Genomic DNA, 25,908 nt, shown 5'->3' with positions numbered 1-25,908 from the left:
AATAAGGGCTTACTCAAATCCACGCACAGGAGCTCTGTTGTAAAGGAATAAACATGAGGGACGTTGATGGACACCCTCAAATCAGAACATGCCTTAAAGAGTCTCTGTCACCACATTATAAGTGCCCTGTCTCCTACATAAGGAGATCGGCGCTGTAATGTAGGTGACAGTAATGCTTTTTATTTAAAAAAAACTATCTATTTTCACGTTAGGAGTGATTTTAGTTTATGCTAATGAGCTTTCTTAATGCCCAAGTGGGCGTACTTTTACTTTCGACCAAGTGGGCGTTGTACAGAGGAGTGCATGACGCTGACCAATCAGCATCATGTACTCCTCTCCATTCATTTACACTGCACTAGCGATATAGTTATATCACTATGTGCAGCTACATACACAAGCCCTAACATTACTACAGTGTCCTGATAATGAATACACATGACCATCCAGCCTGGACGTCATGTGTACTCAGAATCCTGACACTTCTGAATCTTTGTGAGATTCCGGCAAGTGAAACCAAATCTCGTTTAGCTCCGTGATCTCGCGAGATTTCGTATCCGTTGCTGTAAATCTCTCAGAAAAGATTCAGAAGTGTCAGGATTCTGAGTACACATGACGTCCAGGCTGGATGGTCATGTGTATTCATTATCAGGACACTGTAGTAATGTTAGGGCTTGTGTATGTAGCTGCACATAGTGATATAACTATATCGCTAGTGCAGTGTAAATGAATGGAGAGGAGTGCATGATGCTGATTGGTCAGCGTCATGCACTCCTCTGTACAACGCCCACTTGGTCGAAAGTAAAAGTACGCCCACTTGGGCATTAAGAAAGCTCATTAGCATAAACCAAAATCGCTGCTAACGTTGTGAAAAAGATAGTTTTTTTTGAATAAAAAGCATTACTGTCGCCTACATTACAGCGCCCATCTCCTTATATTGGAGATAGGGCACTTATAATGTGGTGACAGAGTCTCTTTAAAGAGAACCTTTCACCTGCCCGTCTCACGTAAAATTATTAACTCCCTCCGTTATTTACATACTGCTGCCGTTATATTTGGTGCCTGATATATAAATAACCCCCTGAACAGTCAACGGGGCGTTTCTAACTAACTAAAATGCAAGGGGGCGAGATGTCTCTGCTCTGACACTGTCCAATCAGCTGTGGACAGTGTCAGGGCGGCTTGCGCTGTGTTCCCTCCCACGAGAACACACACAGACTTGGTGGTTGTGCTGCAGATAGCGTGTGCGCGCACGGCCGTTTGCGCGCACATCGACGGATGTAAGTAGATCTCCTTCTCCTCGTCTCTTAAATAATTTTACGTGAGACAGGGTTTGTGAAGCCTTTCCTATAACATGCTGCACATGTTTGGGCAAGTGAAAGGTTCTGTTTAAGATTCAATAATAGGAACACCCCTTTAATGCCACTAGATGGCAGCAAACGTTTCAAAACACATGAAAACAAAAATGCGATTCATTATTTGATAACAAGTTGTTATAAGATCCTTGACCCAATTCTCAATCATTTGAGGACTCCAACAAGTAGTTCTCCGAAAGAGCATTTCTATGGAGCCATATATTTACTATCGTATCCGCATAGTCAGATCAGCGCTGATCGTCACTTACATAAGACCTATAGACACTGTCACACGCGGTTATTATCCAGGATCTGGTTCTGATTAGTCGACCAAACAGTCATAAACCACCTGCTCCGCAGAGGTCACCTCAGGTCACTTCTTACCAGGCACTGGTTAAACAAGCCCGCAGAACTGATAGAACTAATCTATGCCGATAACCTATCAACTGTTTACTCATTTATAACAAGAACCTGAAACCAAAGGGAAGTCAATGTCTGCAGGTCACAAACAGAGATTTTGTTTTATAAACTTCACTATCAGTATAGATTTATAGTAATGGAGTTTACCACATTCCCGCCACTCCAGTCCGATAGTCGCGTGCTTTATTCCACTCCAGACATTGCACATGGTGATGGTAAGCTCGCCGCAGGAGGCAATCCAACCCACCTAAAATTATTTTGTGCCATTTATAATAGCAGAATAAACCCTAAAATCCTCCTATAGGATGTTACATCCCTATGTCCCCATCCTCTAGGACTGGAGCGGACAGCGGTGATATGACAGCGAGTGTCCTGTATCCCATAGACCGCTCCTGCAGCGATTCAACAGTCCCGTTCTGTGAAGGGACAGCGACGTTTGACTGGGGCAGCTCTAGAATGGCCATCATTTATGAACTTATTGTATGGCCTTATTCACATATGTCAGATTTGGTCAGTATTTTACATCAAAGCCAAAACCAGGACTGGATCCTAAAACACAGGAAAGATTTCTACTTCTCTGCATTGCATCCACATTGGCTGCAGAACACTGACAAAATGAAGCCTAAAGGTGGCTTCCTATGACAGCGCCGGGCTGAAAAATGCCGTGTCAAGAGCAGCACCAGTCGTCTCCTGTCAGCACATGTAACACTACGTCGGCAGGGGCCATTTTCACCCACTTATAAAAGTCATAGGGAGGGATTCATTACATCATTCTTAATAAGAAACAAGCTGGAGTAAGACGCGACAACGTTATTTAGAGGCGCTTGCCACACAACTGTGACGCAGCTTCGGCTGTTCATGTGCCACTGAATTAAATCACGCCAGCCAGGAACTAGCGTAGGTATAACTGGCCCCACCCTCTTCCGCTAAGCTCCAAAAAGCTTTAGAAGTGGTGGAAATGGTCCAATTGTAAAATTCCCTTCAAAGACCAAAAGCGACAGAATCGCCATCAGATCGGTGTTTGATTCCGGCTACAAACATTACAATGTGCCCGCTGGAAAGTCATGGAGCTCTGGCGTAACATCCATTCTACCGCTGATGGTGGTTTATGGATATCGCATGGCTGTATACACCTCATACAGGAGGCTCCAATGGCCAAGCCCACCATTGAGGATCAGTGTCCCTATACTTTCAGCCACGTAGTGTACATAAGAGTGAACCGTCAAGATCACACATCCCGGGTGCCGTACGATCGCTCCCCGCCTAATAATTGTGATGTGGACTGTACGGTCCTCCGCTTTCATTGAGTGTTCAGTTTAATGAACTTTGCAGTTTTTACTCAAAGTATAAAATGTCACATCACTGGCAAACAAAATGATGGTGGTAGTAATCCATTAATGAGGCCTGATCAGTGCGGGGGGGGGCTCATGCGGTCACAGCGGGGTTGACGATTCACATCACATGACACATCAGATGACTAGATAAATATCTGTAAACCGGAAGTTTATAATTCCTGTAAGGCCTTATTCACACGAACGTGTTTAACGTCCGTGATACGCGCGTGAAAATCCCACGCCTCGCACAGACCTTTGTTAGTCAATGGGGCCGTTCAGACAGTCCGTGATTTTCATACAGCGTGTCCGCTGCGTAAAACTCACGACATGTCCTATACTTGGCCGTTTTTCACGCATCCATTGTAGTCACTTCCGTGTGTCGCGCATGATTCACGCAACAGTAGATCAAGAAATGAAGAGGAAAGATAAAACCACTTTCTTCATTTCTTTTTCGAAACATCAAAACCGCGTGTCTTAAGGATGGCATATGCGCGATAATCACGCAGCAAACACTTATGACAAAACGCACACAGTCGTGTGAATAAGGCCGAAAGGAGGATAAAGGAAGCACCTGTACTCAAAGACGGAGCACCGACTTTAAACGGACCCTTCGTCAGAGAAGCGATGTAATATAATGGACACTCCGTTAAAGGAAAACTCCACTTTTGAACAGCGGTTTCAAACAAAATTTTCCAATATCTGCAGGTTACCCGAGAGCAGTGCATTGTGGGAGCCCAAATCAAAGGAGCTTTTGTTTTTGACGTGAACAGAGATGTGACTCAGAATCAGATATCATAGGAATCTATCATTAGACTTCACATCTGACGCCACTAGGTGGCTAACGGATTAGGGTCATACCTGTGTTCCTGCTTGAAATGGGAAAAACTAAAAGTTTGATACAGCTGTCAATCAAATGCACAGGAGAGGGGAGGGGGCTGGAGCGCTAGATGTCAGATTCTTTCCTGGTTCGGTGGGTGTGGCAGAATAAAACTTTTTTTTCCAGTAATGCAACTATTAACATCAGGAATACAGGTATGTCCCTAATCCATTAGCTACCTAGCGAGGTCAGACATATACTCTGACAAACTACCCTTAACCCCTTCCTGCCACAGCCAATTTTACATTTTTCCTACCCCTCCTTCCAAAAGCCATAAAACGTCTTTATTTTTCCATCAATATCGCCATAGGAGGGCTTGCTTTTGCAGGACGAGATGTAGTTTTTCACATCACCATTGATGGCGCCATATAATGTACTGGGAACCGGTGATACCAAATTTATATATTTTAGGTTTTACAAAGAAAAGATATTGTTAAAAATAAAGTTTGTTTTGTGCCGCCATATTCTGAGAGCCATAGCTTATTTTTATTTATTTTTTTATCTTTCTGTCTATTTAGTGCGGTGGGGGCTTATTTTTTATTTTTTGGGGGTGAGCTGTAGTTTTTATTGGATAGATTTGTGGGAGAGAAGGCGACTAAAAAAACCGGATTCTGGTGATTTCTTTTTTTACTGCGTTCACCATGCGGGTTAAATAATGCTATGTTGTACTAGTTCCAACGTTTACTGACACAGCGATACCTTGTATGTTCATTTTTTCTTTACATTGTCTTTTGGAGAAAATACTACTGTATTGCCGTATATTGTGATTTTCACAGGCTCCTATCGGGACTTAAAGGGGTTGTCCACTACTGAACAACCGAGGACCTATCCACCGGATAGGTCATCAGTATATCATTGGTGCGTGTCCGACACTCCGGGCACTGGAGTTTATGGCACATAATGCTGTGTACGGAGCCGGAAGCAGCTGGCTCCGTACATAGCATAGCGGCCGTGATGCTGAACTGCAGCTCTGATCCTATGCACTTGAATAGGTGCAGAGCTGCAGTACGCCGCTATTCTGTGGCCAGTGCTAATTGCTTCCGGTATGTATATCCGGTGCTCGGAGGCAGCCGGTTCGGCTTAACGATACGGGATCCGGGTGTCAGACCCCCCCCCACATATCATGTACGGATGACCCATCTGGTGGATAGGTCATCATTTGTTCAGTAGTGGAACTCCCCTTTAACAGCACAAAAATGGCAGACCTGGGAGGACCTTCATTTGCCCCCCCCCCCCCCCAGGTCTGCCATAACCACCATCAGCACCACGCAATTATGTTGCGGGGAACGAAGGTCATTCGGAGGAGGGCTGCCCCTCTTTCTAATGACTTAGATGCCACAGTTGCTATTGACCGCAGCATCTAATATATTCCATATACACAGCGGATGTATGAAGGGGTTAAAGACAGACTTTCTCATTAGAAAACACTCCATTAGGGCCCTTAACTTAAAGTGGAGTCCCACATTTGAGGACCCCATCTCATAGCCAGAGCAAAGAGCGGCTATAGTGTTTCTCTCTGGATTACACGGACAACCTGTTTGTTCCAAAGGCTCGGTGTCAACGGTTGTGAAATGTTTAAAATGGGCATGTCCTCCTGCTACCTGTCTCATGGGTATTATGGCTACTACCACAGTGGAGTAGTATAGTTTTACCTGCGCAAGGCAATGCAACTAAGTACTAAGGCCTCATGCACTCGACCGTGCATTTGCGGCCACATACTATCAGCTGATAGTATAGAACACATGCTATCCTATGGGCCAATGCACACGACCGTGGCTTCCAAGGTCTGTGCATTGCCCGGACCGCAAAAAAGTAGGACATTTTACACTTCTCATTGTTCCAGAACAATTAGTGTATGACGCTGATTGGTCACGGATTGGTCAGCGTCATACACTCCTCTGTACAACGACCAGTTGGTAAATAGTAAAAACACACCCAGTTGTCTATTAAGAAACTAATTATCATAAAGCTAAAATTGTTCATAAACTTGCTCAAAAATTTTAGTTTTTCAAAATAAAAGCCATTCCTATTATCTACATTCCAGCGCCGGTCACATTATGTAGGAGATAGGGCACTTATAATCTGGTGACAGAGCATGGTAAAAAATATTACTTCTTGTATATTGTCCAGATTCCAAGTTAAAACAAATTAGCAGATATTTTTGATTTAAAGAGGAGTTTTAGTCTCTAAAAAAAACAAAATGAAACCCCTCCTAGACCTCACCTGCACTGCAACAACCATCCTCTATGGCATGGACACAACTTTTCAACGGGGCACCATGCAATAAAGGGTCTAATATATAGCAGAATAAGTTACATCAAACCGATACACAAAATCTCCTCCTGCTTCCCCATTTACACATAGATTAATAGAAAATTTAAAAAAAAAAAACAAATAAAAAAACTCCCACAAAGTAAAATAAATAACCTACAGAATGGTCACTGCAAAAGGTGAAATTTTGGTCGACACTTCGGCATCATTGGTCGTGGTACTAATAGGGGCGGGTCTCCTACCGATCCTGTTCACTTTGCCTGAACAGAGCATCTCAATGGCTTGTTAGTCTTTGGATCTATTCCCACCACGTTTCTGGGCCTCATCTGAAGAATACTTTTGGCTGGTAGAAGAAAAGAAAAAAAAAAAACACGTCTCCAACCATGTCCTGTGGCGTTTCCATAAGTTTCTATGAGGCAACCATACAACAGTAGAGAGTGCTGTTATCACACGTCTGGAGATGGTCAGTCTCTTTGCGGTATTGGAGCGCAGTGTACTGCGATATCCAGCAGAAATACCTTATGAAAGTCTATGACAGACGTATAGTATTATATGTGAACCTGTATGTGGCATAATCTGACTGCTGTACCAACACTATATACTATATGATTTCCGCACGAGTCATATGTGCTGCATCCAGGCTCACATACCCCTCATATCACTCCACTCCCGCCCCAAGTGCACAGGTTCACATTATACAACTTTCCTACAATGAAAGTCTAACAGATGTGTAAAGTGGAGGCCATAAGGTCGATGTATTTCTGCTGGATATTGCTGTAGACCACGCTGTTCAATGCTGCAGAGAGACGGTCTCCAGATGTTCAGACGTCTAATAACAGGACTCTACCAATTGCCTCATAGAAACACATGGCGACCGCACAGGACACGACCTATTGCCGCAGAGACACATGGCGACCGCACAGGACACGACCTATTGCCGCAGAGACACATGGTGACCGCACAGGACACGACCTATTGCCTCAGAGACACATGGCGACCGCACAGGACACGACCTATTGCCTCAGAGACACATGGCGACCGCACAGGACACGACCTATTGCCTCAGAGACACATGGCGACCGCACAGGACACGACCTATTGCCTCAGAGACACATGGCGACCGCACAGGACACGACCTATTGCCTCAGAGACACATGGCGACCGCACAGGACACGACCTATTGCCTCAGAGACACATGGCGACCGCACAGGACACGACCTATTGCCTCAGAGACACATGGCGACCGCACAGGACACGACCTATTGCCTCAGAGACACATGGCGACCGCACAGGACACGACCTATTGCCTCAGAGACACATGGCGACCGCACAGGACACGACCTATTGCCTCAGAGACACATGGCGACCGCACAGGACACGACCTATTGCCTCAGAGACACATGGCGACCGCACTGGACACGACCTATTGCCTCAGAGACACATGGCGACCGCACAGGACACGACCTATTGCCTCAGAGACACATGGCGACCGCACAGGACACGACCTATTGCCTCAGAGACACATGGCGACCGCACAGGACACGACCTATTGCCTCAGAGACACATGGCGACCGCACAGGACACGACCTATTGCCTCAGAGACACATGGCGACCGCACAGGACACGACCTATTGCCTCAGAGACACATGGCGACCGCACAGGACACGACCTATTGCCTCAGAGACACATGGCGACCGCACTGGACACGACCTATTGCCTCAGAGACACATGGCGACCGCACAGGACACGACCTATTGCCTCAGAGACACATGGCGACCGCACAGGACACGACCTATTGCCTCAGAGACACATGGCGACCGCACAGGACACGACCTATTGCCTCAGAGACACATGGTGACCACACAGGACACGGTTGGAGAATCTTTTCTATTAACTAAACGTGTTCACAAGTGGTCCAGAAACGTGGCAGGAGCAGCGCCACAGGTTATCTTTTAGATGCACTAAGGACCTGACATGGTCACCAACTCTCTTGATGCAGGGAATGTTTTTGTATTGTCATTGTATTTTTTTAAATTTGATTTACATACACGAGGGCTTATTCTTTGCAGGATGTGCGATATGATTTAATAGCACCATTTTGGGTTGCATATATCTTGGCAGTTTTTATCATGTGGAGTAATGGGAAAAATAAAAGAAATTACGTGGTTTTGTTTTTTTTATACATTGTTTAAGTGTTACATTTAGCCTGCGGGTCTATATGGTTATATCATATATGTATTTTTCCTTCATGAAAAAATATTTTGTTTTTATTTGGACTTTTTTTTTTTTATCTATCTTTTGTCTTACTTGGAGACTTTTACTTTAACAAATATTACATTGGATAATACCTTTGTATTACAATACACTAGTGTCAGTTAAAGGCCCCTATTAGACCATACCCAAGGCACAACCTAATAGGCAGCTGCATATGGCAGCCATGGGGCCGGCAATGGGAAGACAAAAGGGAGCCCCACCTCATTTGATTTGTTCGCTTAGATGTGGCAGTCAGTATTAGGACAGTGGGGAAGACATGCAAAATGGGTCCGATTATGCATCCTGAACCGCCAGTGTATAGCGCAGATACAGCCTTTTAAGTACAGAGCCATTCACTCCATACATAGGTGCCTCAGGTATGGAAGTCATGGCGGTAGAGCTTGAGCTTTTATAGATTGAACTTCTCCGATACAGCGGCTGGGATCACATGAATGGACGTCATTATGGACAACAGATTATTGCACTGGAATTTAAACACATCATCGGGGGTAATGGAGGCCGGCAGAGGGGGCCTGGAGCAACATTTTAAAAGGTAAGAGAATTATTATTTTTCAATATGGGGAGTTATTGGGATTTTCTGATGGTCCGAAAACCTAATACCACAAATACACAAGGACCACAAAAACAACCAAATGTGAAAGCAAAAATTTTGATTTAATTTCTGATTCTTTGCTTATGATCAAGCCCATTAAACCCGTTCTATCCATGGCCACCTTGAAGCTTAAACAGGCTGTCGCCAGATTCTCAAATCCCTATCTCCTATTGCATGTGATCGGCGCTGCAATGTAGATAACAGTAACGTTTTTGTTTTTTTTTAAAAACGTTCATTTTTGGCCAAGTTATGAGCTATTTTATATATATGCAAATGAGCTTTGAAATGGACAACTGGGCGTGTTTTTTTCGTTATGTCCAACTGGGCGTGTATTGTGTTTTTAACTGTGCGTGTTTACGTGTATGACGCTGACCAATCAGTGACCAGTCAGCGTCATACACTCATCTCCATTCATTTACACAGCAGCGATGTGCAGCCACATAAACAGAGATTAACGTTAATCAAGTGTCCTGATAATGAATACACATGATCATCCAGCCTGGACGTCATGTGTATTCAGAATCCTGACACTTCTGACTCTTTTCTTTGAGATTTCTAGCAAGGGAAACCAAATCTCGTTTACCTCCGTAATCTCGCAAGATTATGCGTGGCTTGCCGGAGTCTCACGGAAAAGTCAGAAGTGTCAGGATTCTGAGTACACATGACGTCCAGGCTGGATTTCATGTGTATTCATTATCAGGACACTGTAGTAACGTTAATCTCTGTTTATGTGGCTGCACATCGCTGCTGTGTAAATGAATGGAGATGAGTGTATGACGCTGACTGGTCACTGATTGGTCAGCATCATACACGTAAACACGCCCAGTTAAAAACACAATACACGCCCAGTTGTCCATTTCAAACCTCATTTGCATATATAAAAAATAGCTCATAACTTGGCCAAAAATTTATGTTTTAAAAAACAAAACAAAAACATTACTGTTCTCTACATTGCAGCGCCAACCACGTGCAATAGGAGATAGGGATTTGAGAATTTGGTGACAGCGCCTCTGTAACCCATTTTACTCCACTATTTCAGTTTAGCTTTTCATTTGTGCTGTGATATAAAAATCCAGTCTACTGTACGAGCCTTGAACTAATAACCACATGAACGTCAAGCTATTTTATTTCCTGAGGTTCACAAACTTCATATCATTCCCTCCGAGGCCATCACCGCAACGTTACCTCAAACACCACGTCTGTGAATCGTCACAACTCACACGACCCCCGCATGACTCCGAAAGACCCACGATTTATAAAGTGGTGAAAGAAAAGCGAGAAATAAAGACCGGGTTATGGTTAACCCCCAGAAAGAGAGAAATCACAGACACAATGCTGAAAGAGACACATGCGGATTTCACCAGTTATTTTTTATTTTAAAAAGTACAATCATTTCACAAAACTATGAAAAAAACTTTACAAGTGTGAAAGCCCTTAGTGTACATAAAAAGTAAAAAGCAACACAAATGTGTCACTGAAGTTCATTAGGAAATAGATATAAAAAGGAGACGCAATCGCGCTCTGCCAGATCTTCTGAAGGAAATATTTTGCAAAAACATCAGCCTAGAAAACAATACTGAGTGGAGCTGCAACAGGTAACGGCCATTAAAGTGGTTTTCCGGTTATAGGTTAAAAGCTTCATCACGAGATACAATTGAGAGAAGGACTAGGTATGTACAGGTTTGCAGTCTGTGAATGTAAAGAAGACTGTTCACCGACAGCAAACGTATACTTCGATTTCTCATCATTTTCAAATTAGATCAGAAAGTTGTTGAACTTTTCATCTATACAGTGATGAAGCTTTATATACATAAAACTGAAAACCCCTTAAAAGTGAAGACTCCCCTTTTAAACACCAGGGCCAAAATTCGGTGCAAATTAAAAGGAGTTTTCCCATCAGGGACATTTATGACCTATCCACAGGATCTGTCATAAACATCAGATAGATGCGGGTCCCACCTCTGGGACCTGCACCTATCTCTAGAACGGGGCCCTCTGAGCCCTATTCTACCTATCCTGTGCTCCGGCTGACTCGCGTAATTCCCGAGCACGAAGAAAACGTTGTAGGTCGCTGCGCTACGTGATTTCCGTAAGTCCCATAGAGCTGAATGGTGGTTACGGAAACAGTAGCTCGCATGCTACGCTTTTTCCGCAACTGCCATTCACTAGTATGGGACTTACGGAAACCACGTAGCGCAGCGACCTGCACCGTTTTCTTCTTCATGCTCGGAAATCACACCCTTCAGCCGCAACACAGAGCACTAGAACGGGGTTTAGGGGACCCTGTTCTAGAGTTCGGTGGGACCCGCATCTATCTGATGTTTATGACCTATCCTGTGGATGTGTCATAAATGTCCCTGATGGGAAAACCACTTTAAATTCATAATAAATATCTTTGTAGGGGTTACAGCTTATTTTTTCTGATACAGAACTCTAAATCCCCTTCATAGTTGGTAAATGATAACATTTAGGCTACCTGTAGCCACCACTAGAGGGACATTAGGAGCTTACAGCGTATGGTTTATTTATTAACCCCTTAATGACAGGGCATTTTTCCCCTTCAGAGAAGCAGAACTTTTAGATTTTACCATTGACATTGCGGTATAAGGATTGCAGCATTTAATATCCCACTTAATTTTCCCGAGATATTTTAAAAAATGTTGTAAGGTGAAATGGGGAAAAAACAAAAAACAGCCATTTCCCCAGTGTTTTGGGATCTGTTTTTACGCCGTTCATCCTGCGGTAAAAGTGACATGTTAAAAACTTCATTCTGCGAGTCCATAGGATTATGGCGATATCAAATTTATAGTTGTTATTTTTAGGTTTTACTACTTTTACAAAATAGAAACATTTTGTTAATAAAATAAATGAATGTGTCGCCATATTCTGAGCCGTAACGTTTCCTATTTTCCCGCCAATAGAACTGTGTGAGGGCATGTTTTTTATGGTTACCATTTTTGAGTACATACGACTTTTTGATATATTATTCCACTTTTTGTAGGAGATGAAGTTTAGAAAAAACAGTGAATCTGTTTTTGTTCATTTTTTTACAGCTTTCACCGCGCTAAATGTTATAATAGTTGGACTTCTAGAGATGTGGCGATACCAATTATGTTTTTACACTGCTTTTGTGGTGGGGGGGAGGGAATTACTTTTTTTTTTCCCAACTTTCAATTTTGTTTTTTGCATATTAAAAAAAAAAAAAACTTTATTTTATCATTTTTATTTTTTCTCTAGTCCAAGGAGACTAACTAGCGATCGTTGGATCACAGGCACAAAATAACCCAAAACTGACATATTGCAGTATATCGAGATTAATACTGGCTCCTATGAAGCCCATCGCCACCGCGGGGGAGCGATCAGATGTCTCATCACTATTGACCGCAGCCTCTAAAGGGTGTAACAGCTGGGTAGAGTCTACGATCCCAGCCGTTTCATACAGCCCCCGTCTACCCAGGATGTACATGTAACATTGGCGGTCGTAAAAGTGTTAAACTCAATAAGTATGAAGTAAGCTCATAAGCACCCTCTAGTGGTGACAGCAAGCAGATGACATTTTAATTTATCTATGCAGTGGATTTGGAGTTCTGGGTGAGAAAAACAGACCTACAACTTCTCTAAAAACATATTAGAAAAATTTCCAGAATATCGGTTTAAAAAACAAAACAAAAAAAAACCACTAAAGATGGTAATCAAGGGTGAACATTCACTTTAAGGATTGGTCCACACACTGCAATTGGGTCGGAGTTCCTACTTTTTCTTTTTTTTAAAGAGTAAAGAAAGTATAACGTTTTCTGTTAAAAAAAAAATGTAAGTAAAACCTGACAGAATTGCAGTGTGTTGAGCCGGCCCTCACCGTTTACTGCGGCTCCTGCTTGCTATCTGCTACTCCCCGGTCATCACTACATTAAAGCAGGTCAGTCAATGGTAAATTATTTTTTATCTACACATTTACTTTGGGAATTCAGCAATCAGGACTTCCAAAAAAATAATTGAAGAAACTTCAGTTTTATTTCAGTTTTTTTTTGTTTTTTTTGTTTTTTTTTCTATCCTAACAAATTGACAACTTGAGAAATATTTGTAACAGAAAAAAAAAAAAGATGTTAGGATTAAAGAACAGTGGAATCGGACATCGCACATTTACACCAATTACACTGTAGAAAAAGTTTGGCACAGTCCATCATATAACACTTATAAAAACCAAAAGGATTGTAAAGTTGATCGGTTGATCATTGTGGGACATGTGTATGATCATCAGTAAAATGACAAAGGGGAATCTAAATACATATTCCAAAGAGTGCTTGTCCCTCATCTGAGCTGCCTTAAGATGTACAGAACACCCGGCCTGGTAACGGGACACAGAAATGGTGGTCGCCTTGTGTCACATGGGTTGCTGCTATGCAAGGACCCCCCAAACTTTGTAAAATATTGTTGTTCTAAAATGAATAATGCAAAAAAGGTTTTGGGAGTTTTTTTCTTCAGGTCAGTGTCACCAGAACTCAGAGCGGAGGGGTTTGGGAGCTCTATAAAGGGCACGTTGGTGAGGATTCAGCACATGGTCATCCACTATTGTTCTCCTTTGACCGGTCTACATATGTCAGATCTCAGTGTATTCTTTATGATCTGCCCTTTATCCCCCCTCTATCACACGCACAGTTTGGCAGGGGGCCTCACATGTAACAATTTTTACTCATCCCTCTGCCACGCTAAAAATATGTTCGTCACTGGTCATTTTTTAACTAGACTAACAATTATGAGTCTTGCAGGGTTTTGATTGGTGACCCCATAGATTCATTATCAGGTTAGGGGAAAAAATAAAAAACTACCAGTGGCCGCCTTGTTACCTCCATGTCAGGAGCCGGCACAGAGACCGGTAAAGCAGTTCTACAGTATGAAGACCCCCACCAAACTCCTCAGCTTTCTAGACCCCTGTGACTATAAAACTTGAGTTAAAGAGACTGGGAAAAAAAAATATCCCTGCTTTCTGAGAAATATACCCACTCTCGTCCTAGGACTGCAGCAGCAGAGTGGCAATGCCAGGAACAGCACATGGACAAGAGTGGTGCCGTATGGGGAACAATTTTCCAAGGCCAGTCCGTAGCCACAAGCGTGGAGCTCGGCTTTAAGATCCCAAAATGGCCGCGTCTACTTTTTATAGAAGATTTTCCGATTTAAATGATGAACTGTGTCAAAACGAGCAGGAAAACACTCGAGCCCATTGTCATACTCAAGAACGTTACAGGGTTTGAAGCCAATTAATGGTCCCATTCAAGAAACCTCCTCATGTATTTAGTAGGGAGTTCCTGGGTATGAAAATGGTTTTAATAAAAGAGACAATCATTGTAGAAAGGAGAGCTCCCATCCTGCGCCATCATATTTAAAGCACCTTAATAAAGACCAATGTAGGCACGAGCGTGGTCAGTTACATTCCTGCGTAAGGTTCATTTTAATAAAGGCACCATCTTAGGGAGATTGCGCACGGCAGAGGTGTAACTGGGTTTATACTGAAGCAAAGAACCAAACAGACATCAACCCAAAAGATCTGTGGTGGTATTCGGACAACCCTGACCCAGAACATGATTGACATTCACACAGCCGGCACGAGTCTGGATATGTATAACCGACCTTCACTACGTAAGATGGACAAAACGCAAACATTGGTGGTCGAAGGGTCAATTAAAGAGAAAAAAATGAAATACCATGACCCTAGTAATCAACATTGATCTGTATCATGGTAACGTTAGTCAGAGTAAGAGACCTCCGATGATCAGCTGTGGTGACAAAATCATCGATCCCAACTGATCAAAATCTGCCAGCAAATTATGTCCCAATACAGTCGAGAAGGGTGCAGGGATTCCTTATATGCCATGTTTGTGTACGTGCCCCATAAGGACAGCCTTACATGGACGTCAAGGCATGGTGCTCCACCCTTACAGCCTCACGTAAAGACGTGGCATAGAAGCAGCATTGCCCACTCCCCCCGACTCCGGGACTACATATATATGTTATAAAGCACTATCGGTGGACTCCAACTGTGTCTTCCCATTAAGCAATGGCCTATATCAACACACTTAAAAAGTTACCTGTTGGTTTGACGGTGGAAGGAACAAAGGATGCTACATGCCCTGTACAATCTGGTTAAACAACGGACCACAAACGACCTAGGTAGCCAAAAACGGTATCTCAGAGCTTAGTTTGTCCGGCTAAGAGTAACCCAATTTATTACAATAGCTACTCTCTTCAAGTCATGCTGGATCGGCCAGAAGCTAAAAGGTCTTATAAAAGCACAAAAAAAACCGAACAACTTTACTGTCCACTTACGAATTATCAGCACTGAAGCAAAATAAATAAAGAACGCAACAAGCATCATTCCGGCATTTACACCAACTCTGATACATATCATGCTATGGACGAAGGCTTTTCTAGAAACGAGATCATCTTTTGTACACAATTCATTGAAAAACAAAAATTATACAACTATACATGAAAAATGCTAATACTCAACTGGTACCTCCCATGAGAGAAATAGGAAATCTGGGACATACTGCATGTTCTCACTTCTGGCATGTTGTATGTCCCAACCCCAATAGACTTAAATTGGTTCAGTGAATTTCCGAACGGCAAAAAAAAAAAAGAAACTAACAAAAACGTGAGAAGTCTATAAAAGAGAATAACAAATGCAGAACCATCCATGTGACTGGAGAGAAAGAGCTGATTGGTCTCTCCGCCGCAACTCAGTATGAGGCGTCCTTATGGAATGTAGGGGGAAGGAATACGACCAACAAAAAGTCTGAAGGACGCCGGGTCAACCGCTTATTATTCATGACATCAAGAGATGACTTAAACTATTGAGCCATCCTTGCTTTGTGCTGGAATCATGACAGGGATGGCTCCCATTCTACTAAGATTTGGACCAGCTACCTTGGGCGGGACGTAGTTTGGTGCTTGGCTTGGTGACTTCTCCATCTCGTCGCTGGGGACTTGGTTGTATCGAGCCTTGGAGTAACCATCCATATTTGATGGGGACAATGAACCTAGCGATGAGTGATTGCTTCCAATGTTGCTTCCTATGTAGCTACGTGCTGTTGAAGTGCGGCTTTTGGGAGGCGCCACGTCTTCTCTGTATGAAGGAGGAAGAAAAGTTATTTCCTGTTCTTATAGGATGCACACTGGACAATGTTTTTACATTAGCAATTTAGTCATCAATCAAGTACATTTCATCTGTAAGTCGCCATCCCATATATGATAAAGTAAAGCCTTAAAGAGGCTCTGTCACCACATTATAAGTGGCCTATATTGTACATGATGTGACAACGCCCAGTTGGCCATTTAGTAAAACACGCCCAGTTGTCCATTGAGAAACTCATTAGCATAAAGCTAATATAAGTCATAATTCCGTCAAAAATGATCGTTTTTCTAAATAAAAAACACTGTTATCTACATTCCAGCGCCGATCAGATTATGTACAAGATAGGCCACTTATAATGTGGTGACAGAGCCTCTTTAAGAGTGGTCTGGTTTAGAAAACCCATTTTAAAATACCCTATTAAAGGATTCGGTTAAAGGGGCTTTACGGCTAATAACAGGTTTATGCTCCTTTAAATGTAAGGAAAGTTACTTCGATATAGATGGCCGCTCCGGTGGTCAGATGCACTATACCGGCCCGTTTCACATTTATCAGCACCACTCATGTGATCATGTCTCTCCGTTCTTTCAGAGGGCATTCAAATGGGCAGGTCAATTACGTTACACACAGCCTGAAGCCCTCCTTTTCATCTACAACTTACAAGCACGCAGATGTATTTGGTCACATAATGATGACCGATGCAGATAACGGGGAACAGGCAGAACAGCGCATCTGACCACTTCAGGGGCTCTCTATATAGTTACTAGGGTTAAAAAAAGGACATATCCATCAAGTTCAACTAAGGGATGGATGGGAGAAAGGGAAGGGATATTGGTAAACTACAGGATTCTGTTTTACCCCTATTGATCAAGTAAGTAAGTCAGTCTCTAAGACACATAATCCTGTTGTGAGCCGGAAAACCCATTTACTGAGGATCCCCCCATTCAGGACCCTCATCTATCAGCCAGGGCAGAAAGCGGCTACAAAGAATGCATTGATCTGGAGAACATAGCTTTTCCATGCATCACACGGACAGCACATTTATTTCAACAGGAACTATGTAATACTTAATGTCCCCTGCGGTGGTGCTGCAGGGGAACAGCCTGTGATCAACTTATTGTCAGTGGACCCCCCTAACAAAAGGCCATTGACCAATATGGACAACCCCTTTAAGAGAATGATGAATGCTAGCCATAAACAAGAGCAGACATCTCATTAAGGCAGCCCATGTGATTCCGGTTAGGCCCAGGTCGGCCTAATCCACTGACCATATGTGCCAGACTCCTGCTCTACACAGCCACAGCAACCAAGGTAACCAAAGGATTATGGGGATTAAATGAGCAATAGGACCTCCTATCCTTGGTTGTACGTGCAAATGAACAACTCAATTTTCATCTGTGCTATCGAGCCTTCTCTCTTCTATGTATGCCCTTGCCTGCGATTTTATGAGAAAACGAAAACATCCCGACCACTTATGGTCCCACAACAGTTGTATTATCCAAGCCCAGCACTCTGAACTTGGAGCAAAGCCTGTGTAACTGGCTGTAAGGGGGTACATTACCCACTAATAAATGCCCTATTGGGGGTATCTATAGCAGAAGAAAAAAACAAAAAAAAACTTTTCCATTATCTAAAGTGCTAACGGAAAGGAAAAATCATTATTTAATTCTATTCATTTCCATGACTGTCCTGTACAACAAGCATTTTAGTTGCAGGCAGTTGCCCCGTGCAGACATCAGATTATGGGGTCCCTGAGCGGCGAGGCGCACTGCTATCTCATCAATGCTCTTACTTGATTTCATGCTGTATTTCTTTCTCATATTTTTTCTCCTTCTGTTTTCTGCAGCAGAAAAATAACAAAATTCCCAATACAATAAGGAATAATAAGGTCCCAATGATTGCTCCGGCAATAATTCCTGCTGTATTTGAAGCTGGAAAAAAAAAACAAAGGAACAAATATCAAATGTATGTATGTATGTATGTGTGTGTATGTATGTATGTATGTATGTATGTGTGTGCATGTATGTATGTATGTGTGTGCATGTATGTATGTATGTATGTATGTATGTATGTATGTATGTATGTATGTATGTATGTATGTATGTATGTATGTATATATGTATGTGTTTGATTTATCAAATTGTGCCAGCATTGTTCTCTCACAGCCATGAAATCTTCGAATTGCTGCGCACACTTGCAATGCTATAGGAGTAAACCTTTTATTTCTAAGCTGCTCTAATCCGAAAAGGGGGGGGGGGGATGGTTGCATTTCAAGTTGCCATACGGTCATCAGCCAAATCCACTTAGAAACAAGCACAGCTGCTAAGAGGCGACACATTTGGTCTAGAAATAGCCCAAATTATAACGCATTATAGAGCCAAATCCCAGCATCCAATTCTGGTAGCCGGGTAAAATTACATCATAAATAAAAGATAAAACAGCAAAATAAAATATACTTACGAGGAACAACATTCAGGATGACGAGACATTCATCAGTGCCAACTCGGTTTCTGGCAATGCACCTGTACGTACCACTGTACTCCTGAGAAGCATTTTTTACATGAAGGACACTTCCAGTTGGATCTAAATAAAGCAAAAAGTTTAATCGAGTCAAGAACATCTTGTCATATAAGCATGTGCACAAGGGGTATAGAGCGCGTCGATGAGAGAATGGCAACTTATTCAAAGAGACAAATGGAAACACAGGTGATAAAATAAAAAAGGTCCTTAAGAATAAGACCCCATAGGACTTGCCAGCGGTTGCCGTTGCCGGAAGCTTTTCCTGACCACTGACTTTTAGCCAGGAGTAGGTGATTGGGGAGGAACCTTCATTGGCCATACACTTTAAGTCAAGATCTCGCCCGACCTCCTGCTTTCCTTCGATTAAGCACCTGGTCTTCGCAGGCTTGACTGTGAAAATAATTCATGACATCTTATCAGAACGGTGGGACAACCTGTGACCAATTTTTAACAAAAAGATTGTAAAACATGGACAACCCCTTTAAGTCTTCTGAAGTCTGTATGTAGTCCTAGCCCAACACTGGATTACAGTTCCCTCATCCCCTTCCTGTACTACAGACCTGTATGGAAATATTCAGACCAGAAACTGCACACAACACACAGAGGCTGGAAATGGACATCCAGATCCACCTAGTTCAGTCTTGCAATTTGATGGGAAGGTGTCACTAGTGCCAGCTGAGAGCTCCTTGGGCTGGGTACAGTTTTGATACAACAACAAGCGCAACCGTCCATTTCCAAGCACTCAAGAGAATCATCATCTTTAAGAAGATCATGACGTAGCGTGTATGTAGTCTCAGTTTTAGGGTCTAACCAGTATACTAAAGCAACTTTCCAAAAAGTCTTGATTACAATTGTTTAGAGCCTGCAGCCGCTATGCAGACCTTTGCATTGCCATGGTAACCAACCGCACAACCCTGTCTAGTCTGAAACTTTGTTCCATCTGTCCCCTACTTCTTGCCAACAGACCAAATGTATTTTTTTTTTTAAATAAGTAGAGTTGATGGAGGAAAGTTGAACTCTGGGTAGTCACTGTAGGAACAGACTACACAAGAGTTTGTTTGTAGTCTGTTACCATGGAGACAGTTCTGCAATGAAGATATAAATGCTAAGCAACTTAAAAGGATTACCTAAATTTGGGACAGCACATTTTTTTTTTTCCCTTTTAAAAGGGAGATCATTTTTTGACCCATCACTGCTAAGATAAATATATGGAGAAATGTACTCCTAGCCAAATAACAAGCAGCATCCCGGATATTGTTCCACAGCAATGACAATAGCTTACCGTAAACATTCATGGTCACTTTCTTGTTTTGTGAACCTGGCAACTTCTTCACTTTGCATTGATAAGTACCAGAGTCAGATTCTTTCAAGTTAGAAATGATTATGGAAGCATCACCTTCTTCAGGAAGGGAAGACACAAAATCGACCCTGCCCTTCAGAGGCCCATCCTGCTGGTATGGTTTTCCAGAGAAACCAATTATCTGATAAGAAAAAAAAAAAAGGGAAAATAGATAGAAAAACAGTTTAAAAATAAAATTAAAAAAAAGGACAAACATTGAGACGAATGTATTTTTATTATCTAGACAAGTCAACCATTGGATAATGAGCCATAGGTACCTCTCCAGACCCCACAATGCTATGTTTTTGTCTCTAGTCTCCCCCTAAGTTAGTGTGCGCTTGTATAGACATATTCTGCATCTATTTGGTTGATTCCTATTTTTGTTTTTTTAAAACTATTAATAAATATTTATTTGGATTAGAATATTGCAAAGTACTATTATTTTTTTTTACATGAATACTTGAAGAGGGGGGGGGGGGTTGGTTGCTTCTTTCACTCCCTGAAGTTTGAAAGACCGTGTCCTCCGCTCTTATCCAGGGTGGACAACCATTTATCTGAATAACCGTCATGCAATGCTACATTTCCACTGCAGTAGCGGTAAAAAAATAAAAACATTTAAAAAAAAAAAAAAAAATGGGAAAAAAGGGAAACCGGGCATATCTTCCGCAGCAAAATCCGCCTTTTCCTGGTGCTCTAAGGCTGGGTTCACACAACCTATTTTCAGGCATAATAGAGGCATTTTACGCCTCGATTTACGTCTGAAAATACGGCTCCAATACGTGGGCAAACATCTGCCCATTCATTTCAATGGGTTTGCCGATGTACTGTGCAGACAACCTGTCATTTACACGTCGCTGTCAAACGACAACGCGTAAAAAAGACGGCTCGTCAAAAGAAGTGCAGGACACTTGAGACGTAATTTGAGCGGTTTTTCATTGTTTCCAATGAAGGACAGCTCCAAATTACGGCCGTAATTGACGCCTCGCAAAACGCGAGTACATGCAATTACGTCTGAAATTATTTCAACTGAAAACAGCTCCGTAATTTCAGACGTAAATGCAGTTATCGTGTGCACATACCCTAAGACTAAAGGGATTGTCTGTGCGGAGACAACATGTTAAAAACCGTGAGCCTTTTTTCTGTGATTTTGGGGAATGTCATCAAGGGGAAAAAAAAAAAAAAAAACTGTCCGGTGTATTCATGAGGAGACCAGTCCCCGTACTTTGCTGCCCTTACATAGAACAGAACAGTCTGATGACCGACCTGCTTTAAAAGAATGTTCAATGCCATGTAGTAAACGTTGGTATTGGATAGTTGGCATAATAAAGATATCAGAACTCCCCCGTGGATGATTATTATTGCGGGGTAAACACAATGTATAGAAGACATTCAATCTTTCATATATTTACCAAATGATCTGCTTGCTGGGCATCAGCGGCCACTAAGGACCATTCAATATCCAGTGTTCCTGTATCAATTGGCGCGAGAGTGAACTTGCAATCCAGAGCCATTTTATCACCTTGAATCCCATCATACTTCTTTTCTGATGGAAGGAGCTCTAAAGCATTCAACAAGGCTGAAAAACAAAACATTACCGGGTGAATGGCGAGTAAACATTAACGTATACTCCTCGATGCCGCTTTGACTTGACGACCGAACATATTTTGGACCATAAGGACTAAGTGATTTGTTTCTGTTGTCCCATTTCAAAAGCCAGAACTCGATTATTCGTGAATTTAGCCATAGGAAGGCTTGTCTTTTGCAGGACGAAATCTATTTGGTCAACGCCACCATTTTAGGGTAAATATAATTTATAATTAGCTGTTCATTTTTATTTTGGGGAGGAATTTAAAAGATAAAAATAAAACCACAGTAATTCCGTTTTTTTTATTTTTTCCCCGCTGTTCACCAAGCAGAAGAAATGAACAAGTTAATGTTATTCTGCAGGTCGGTCGGTGCCCGTTTTATAGGAAAGTCATTTTTGTATCATGGAATTCTGAGATCCATAACTTTATTTTTCCTTCAACCCAGCCATGCGAGGGCTTGTTTTTTGCAGGTTGAAGGTTTTTTTGTTACAAATTTAGGGTACAAATAATTTGATTTTGTAATCTTTATTTAAGAGGAAATGCAAAAAGGCAGCTACTCCGCCATAGTTTGTTATTTTTACAGTGCGCAAAACAGTAGAAAAAAAATAAAAGTTACATTTATTTTACTGGTCATTACTATTGCGGCAATACCAAATGTAGTTTTTAATGGTGAACCATTTAAAGAAAAAAAATAAAAATAGATAATGGCTCTTTCAAATTTAGCAGCTTTTTTTTTTAAATGTCGAAAACTTTATTAAAATCGAATTATACTTTTTTTTCTTGTCCCACTAGGGACTTGCCCGATCGCTTAAGTAATATTTTAAAATTCATAATATTTTGAAGCATTATTGCCTGTCCGTGCTACACAAACAGGCAAACTATTGGGCCATGCCTCTGGAGTTACCTAATTGACCATCGCATCTAGGGGGTTAAATGATCGGAGACCATCTTTATTGGTCTCCGATTAGTGCCCTACAATAAAGTCTGTTAGCAACAGTATGGTTACCGGGGTTGTACAGCGCATCATGCTGCAATCTTCTTCTACATGACGACCGTAGCAAGGTGGCGCAACAGAAGATGTCGACCGACGTAAAAACATCATATACAACAGACTTTGAGGGGGTTAAAGCTTCCCATAGCCATACAATAGCGGTCGGGCCAACTCCCCCATAGACAGTGTTTTCAACAAGGAGGGGGGAATGGACACCTCAGGCAGCGGCTTATCTGCTGCAGATACAAAGGAATGGGCATCCACACACACATTAGATAGTTGGCCAGTCCAGCCGAAAACCAGCAGGTTCTTCATCTTATGTGTACGAGAAACCTACGAGGCATTTAAACCATTGGCATGATGGTGTAGAAGTTGGATAGGTCATGAATGTCTCATGGTTGTGGGACCCACATCTGAGACCTAGGCTCATTGGGAGATTGGTCACATACTACTGGTCACCCAGCTCCCCGACAACAAACACGAATGCTCACAACTTCATAACTTATTTAATAACAGTCATCAGCGAAGCTACGTAAACTGAGCAAGTGAATGAGAGGTAACGTCAGCCGACGTTCAAACATACCGAAGGGGCCGCAGTGAGTGTGTAAATGAAGAAAAACTGGCTCTGAATAAAGTATCAAGGGGAAATCCTCCGTAGGCCATTGTTCTTCACTAGAGAAATCCAGATATGGAGGGTTGAGGGGTCAGTGGGACGCTTTTACCAAATGGTTTCCTAGCACAGAAAATAATATTACAAAATCATCCATCAACCAGTTTCCATCAGTAGACAAATATCTGGTGTAAATCTGGCCATAGGCTCCCAACTCCCCCACATACATGCACGCTCGACCAAGCTCATCTCAAGGGAGGACCTAAACCAGCCTCCAAAAGCAGCCAGAACAAAGTCTCAAACATCGGTCGTCAGAAAACCCTCATACACATTAGATAGTCGGCTGAATGTGTCAAATTGGCGGGTTCAGCTAACATGGATCTAATGTGTACAGTCAGCTTAATGTGTAGATGAGAGGCTCTCATTTTACCCAATGAAAACAAAACCTGTAAATGTCCACGATCTGAATGTGTTTTGAAGAAATCACGATCCTGACTAACGCCCCAATGAAACGGTATTAGAAGACTAGTTGCCCAACTACTGGGAGTTTAATAAATGCCAAAGCTATAAAAATAAATAATAATGGACTGGGTGAGGGAGACTGAATTTGCCAAGAGCACAACCCACTGATCATATTCCCCCTTTCTTTTTTTATATGTTATTGCTTTTTAGTAGGTCATGAAAATACATTTTATTTATTTGTGTTTTTGTGTTGTACTTTTTTCTCTGTTTTACTCCTCTATGGGGGCTGCCATTTTTTTTTTTCATCTCTATGTGTCGATTAACGACACATACAGAGATGGAATACGGCACATACATCCCCATAGAGAATGTGAACGGGAGCCGTTCCATTCACTATAGCGTACGCCATCTGTGTGGGAACGGTGCATGCGCCGCTCCCACACAGTCCAAAAGGAAGGTCTTCGGCAGAGCGACATCCGGCGCCATTTTCATGTGGACCAGAAGCCGCGGCCGGACAGTAAGATGATGACTTCTATGACTTCTGGTCGCGGCTTCCGTCCATATGTTCAGAAGGACTAGGAGCGGAGGGAGAGGCAGGAGCAGGTAACTTATGTTTGTGTATGTGATGTGTGTGTATGTTCGTGTTATACTGTGTGATTACCACTGTATCTAATCCTCCTACACTGTGCATTCGCTCAAAAAAATGGCGGCACACAGTGTAGGAGGTTTGAACATACAACCCCCTCCTTTCTCCTGGCACTAGCCAGGATAAAGGAGGGGGGATTGTTTGAGCACACCAGAGCGAGTGAGTCTTCTCCAATTTTGCAGCATAAAGCAATGAGGTTGCTTTACCACATGCCAATGCTGCAATTTTGGGAATTGCTCCCTCTAGTGACCAGCACATGGAAAGGTTATAAATTAGAATCGAATTTATAATATTTCCTGACTTGTGAAAAAATTAAAACAAATGTGTAATCATTTATATACTAACCGTTTAAAAAATAAATAAATATATATATTATATATATATATATAGATTTTTCTAGCGACACATTCCCTTTAAATAGGACTTCAGGCTACCCGTATAGGTCTTCTCTCCGGATAGGCAGTCGTACACTGGGAAGAACCACCTGTAAATTATTGAAGCGAGTCGTAAAAACCTTAAGTGTCCAGATCTCCAGCATCAGAGCAGTAATATGAGCAGGAATAGTTGTAGTAATGAATCACATTAATCCCGTGGTTAAAGCAGCGCCTAAAAATGTTACAAACTCCCCAGATCTTAACGCATTCTCTTCAAGACAGAGCAGCAGACACGCACGGCTCTATATTCACAGAATAAAAAAATAAAAAAAAAGTACCCATATGCCCCATTGGGAAGGGGAGGTATCAGCAAAGCCAGAACCCAAAAGGTTAAAATAGTCTATCTACTTAATCTACCCATGACGGAAGAATGCCTCAAAATTACACTCCTCTCCCCGAAAATAAAATCAAGTAAGAAATAAAAATATCGCAACACGCGTTAAATTTGTGTCACTTACACATACAAAAAAATAAAATCAATGAATAATAATAAACATTACACGCCGTGGTTGTCGCACTTTGCAATCACTGTGTAATTCACCGCTGATTTACCCCTATGGCGGAGAGAGCAATTACATGCACATTCGTGGCAATAGGTTCCCCTCCAGCTGCACAACAAATAGTAAAAATGTGAAGTCTCATATGGCCTCATTGTCTGTAACGCTTCCTGAACACGTGGATGAATACGCAGGAGATGGGATTTGAGCTGTGAATAAGACTTGTACCAGGACCTTGTTACATCCCTCACGGATTATGAGCCAAGTGATGTAACATGAGAGTGTCAGAGGCTGGATCCATGTACGCAGCGCCGCGCCTCCCTAGGAGTCGTGTTTAGCCGGTCTGTAGGTTCCTAAGCAACAAGTCCAGGGATGACCTCGCTCCACCAGGAATACATCCAACACCACATCAATGCAGAGCTCCGAGGAAAATCTACAAATACTGATACATATTGTATATGCTGAGTATTAACCGGCTCTACTGAACATACTCCCCTATGTTCACAAGGCTTATTTTCAACCGTTTTTCAGGCCGTAAACGCCCCAAAAATCAGCTAAAAATACGGAAGCTGAGCTC

At 42.3% G+C, this 25,908-nt stretch overlaps 1 protein-coding gene across 3 annotated transcripts in view; it reads right to left on the bottom strand.

Moving 5' to 3' along the window:
• CXADR (CXADR cell adhesion molecule) overlaps positions 1 to 25,908 on the bottom strand; it is a 42,805-nt gene that overhangs the window by 5,179 nt on the left and 11,718 nt on the right. For 2 of the 3 annotated variants that reach the window (XM_075854504.1, XM_075854503.1), the window contains exons 2-7: positions 21,515 to 21,681; positions 20,049 to 20,247; positions 19,001 to 19,156; positions 18,707 to 18,829; positions 18,039 to 18,177; positions 10,472 to 16,240 (exon numbers count right to left, since the gene is read on the bottom strand). In XM_075854504.1, the coding sequence (XP_075710619.1) occupies positions 15,961 to 16,240; positions 18,039 to 18,177; positions 18,707 to 18,829; positions 19,001 to 19,156; positions 20,049 to 20,247; positions 21,515 to 21,681 (1,064 nt within the window). In that variant the 3' untranslated portion in view covers positions 10,472 to 15,960. Of the gene's footprint in view, positions 1 to 10,471; positions 16,241 to 18,038; positions 18,178 to 18,706; positions 18,830 to 19,000; positions 19,157 to 20,048; positions 20,248 to 21,514; positions 21,682 to 25,908 lie in introns of those variants that run through there. The other variant, XM_075854505.1, reaches the window with a different exon arrangement.

The sequence above is a fragment of the Rhinoderma darwinii genome, chromosome 2 (assembly GCF_050947455.1).
Source record: "Rhinoderma darwinii isolate aRhiDar2 chromosome 2, aRhiDar2.hap1, whole genome shotgun sequence".
Lineage (NCBI taxonomy): Eukaryota > Metazoa > Chordata > Amphibia > Anura > Rhinodermatidae > Rhinoderma > Rhinoderma darwinii.
The sequence above is the reverse complement of the archived record's forward strand: the minus strand, read 5'-3'. Positions and strand labels throughout refer to the sequence as shown.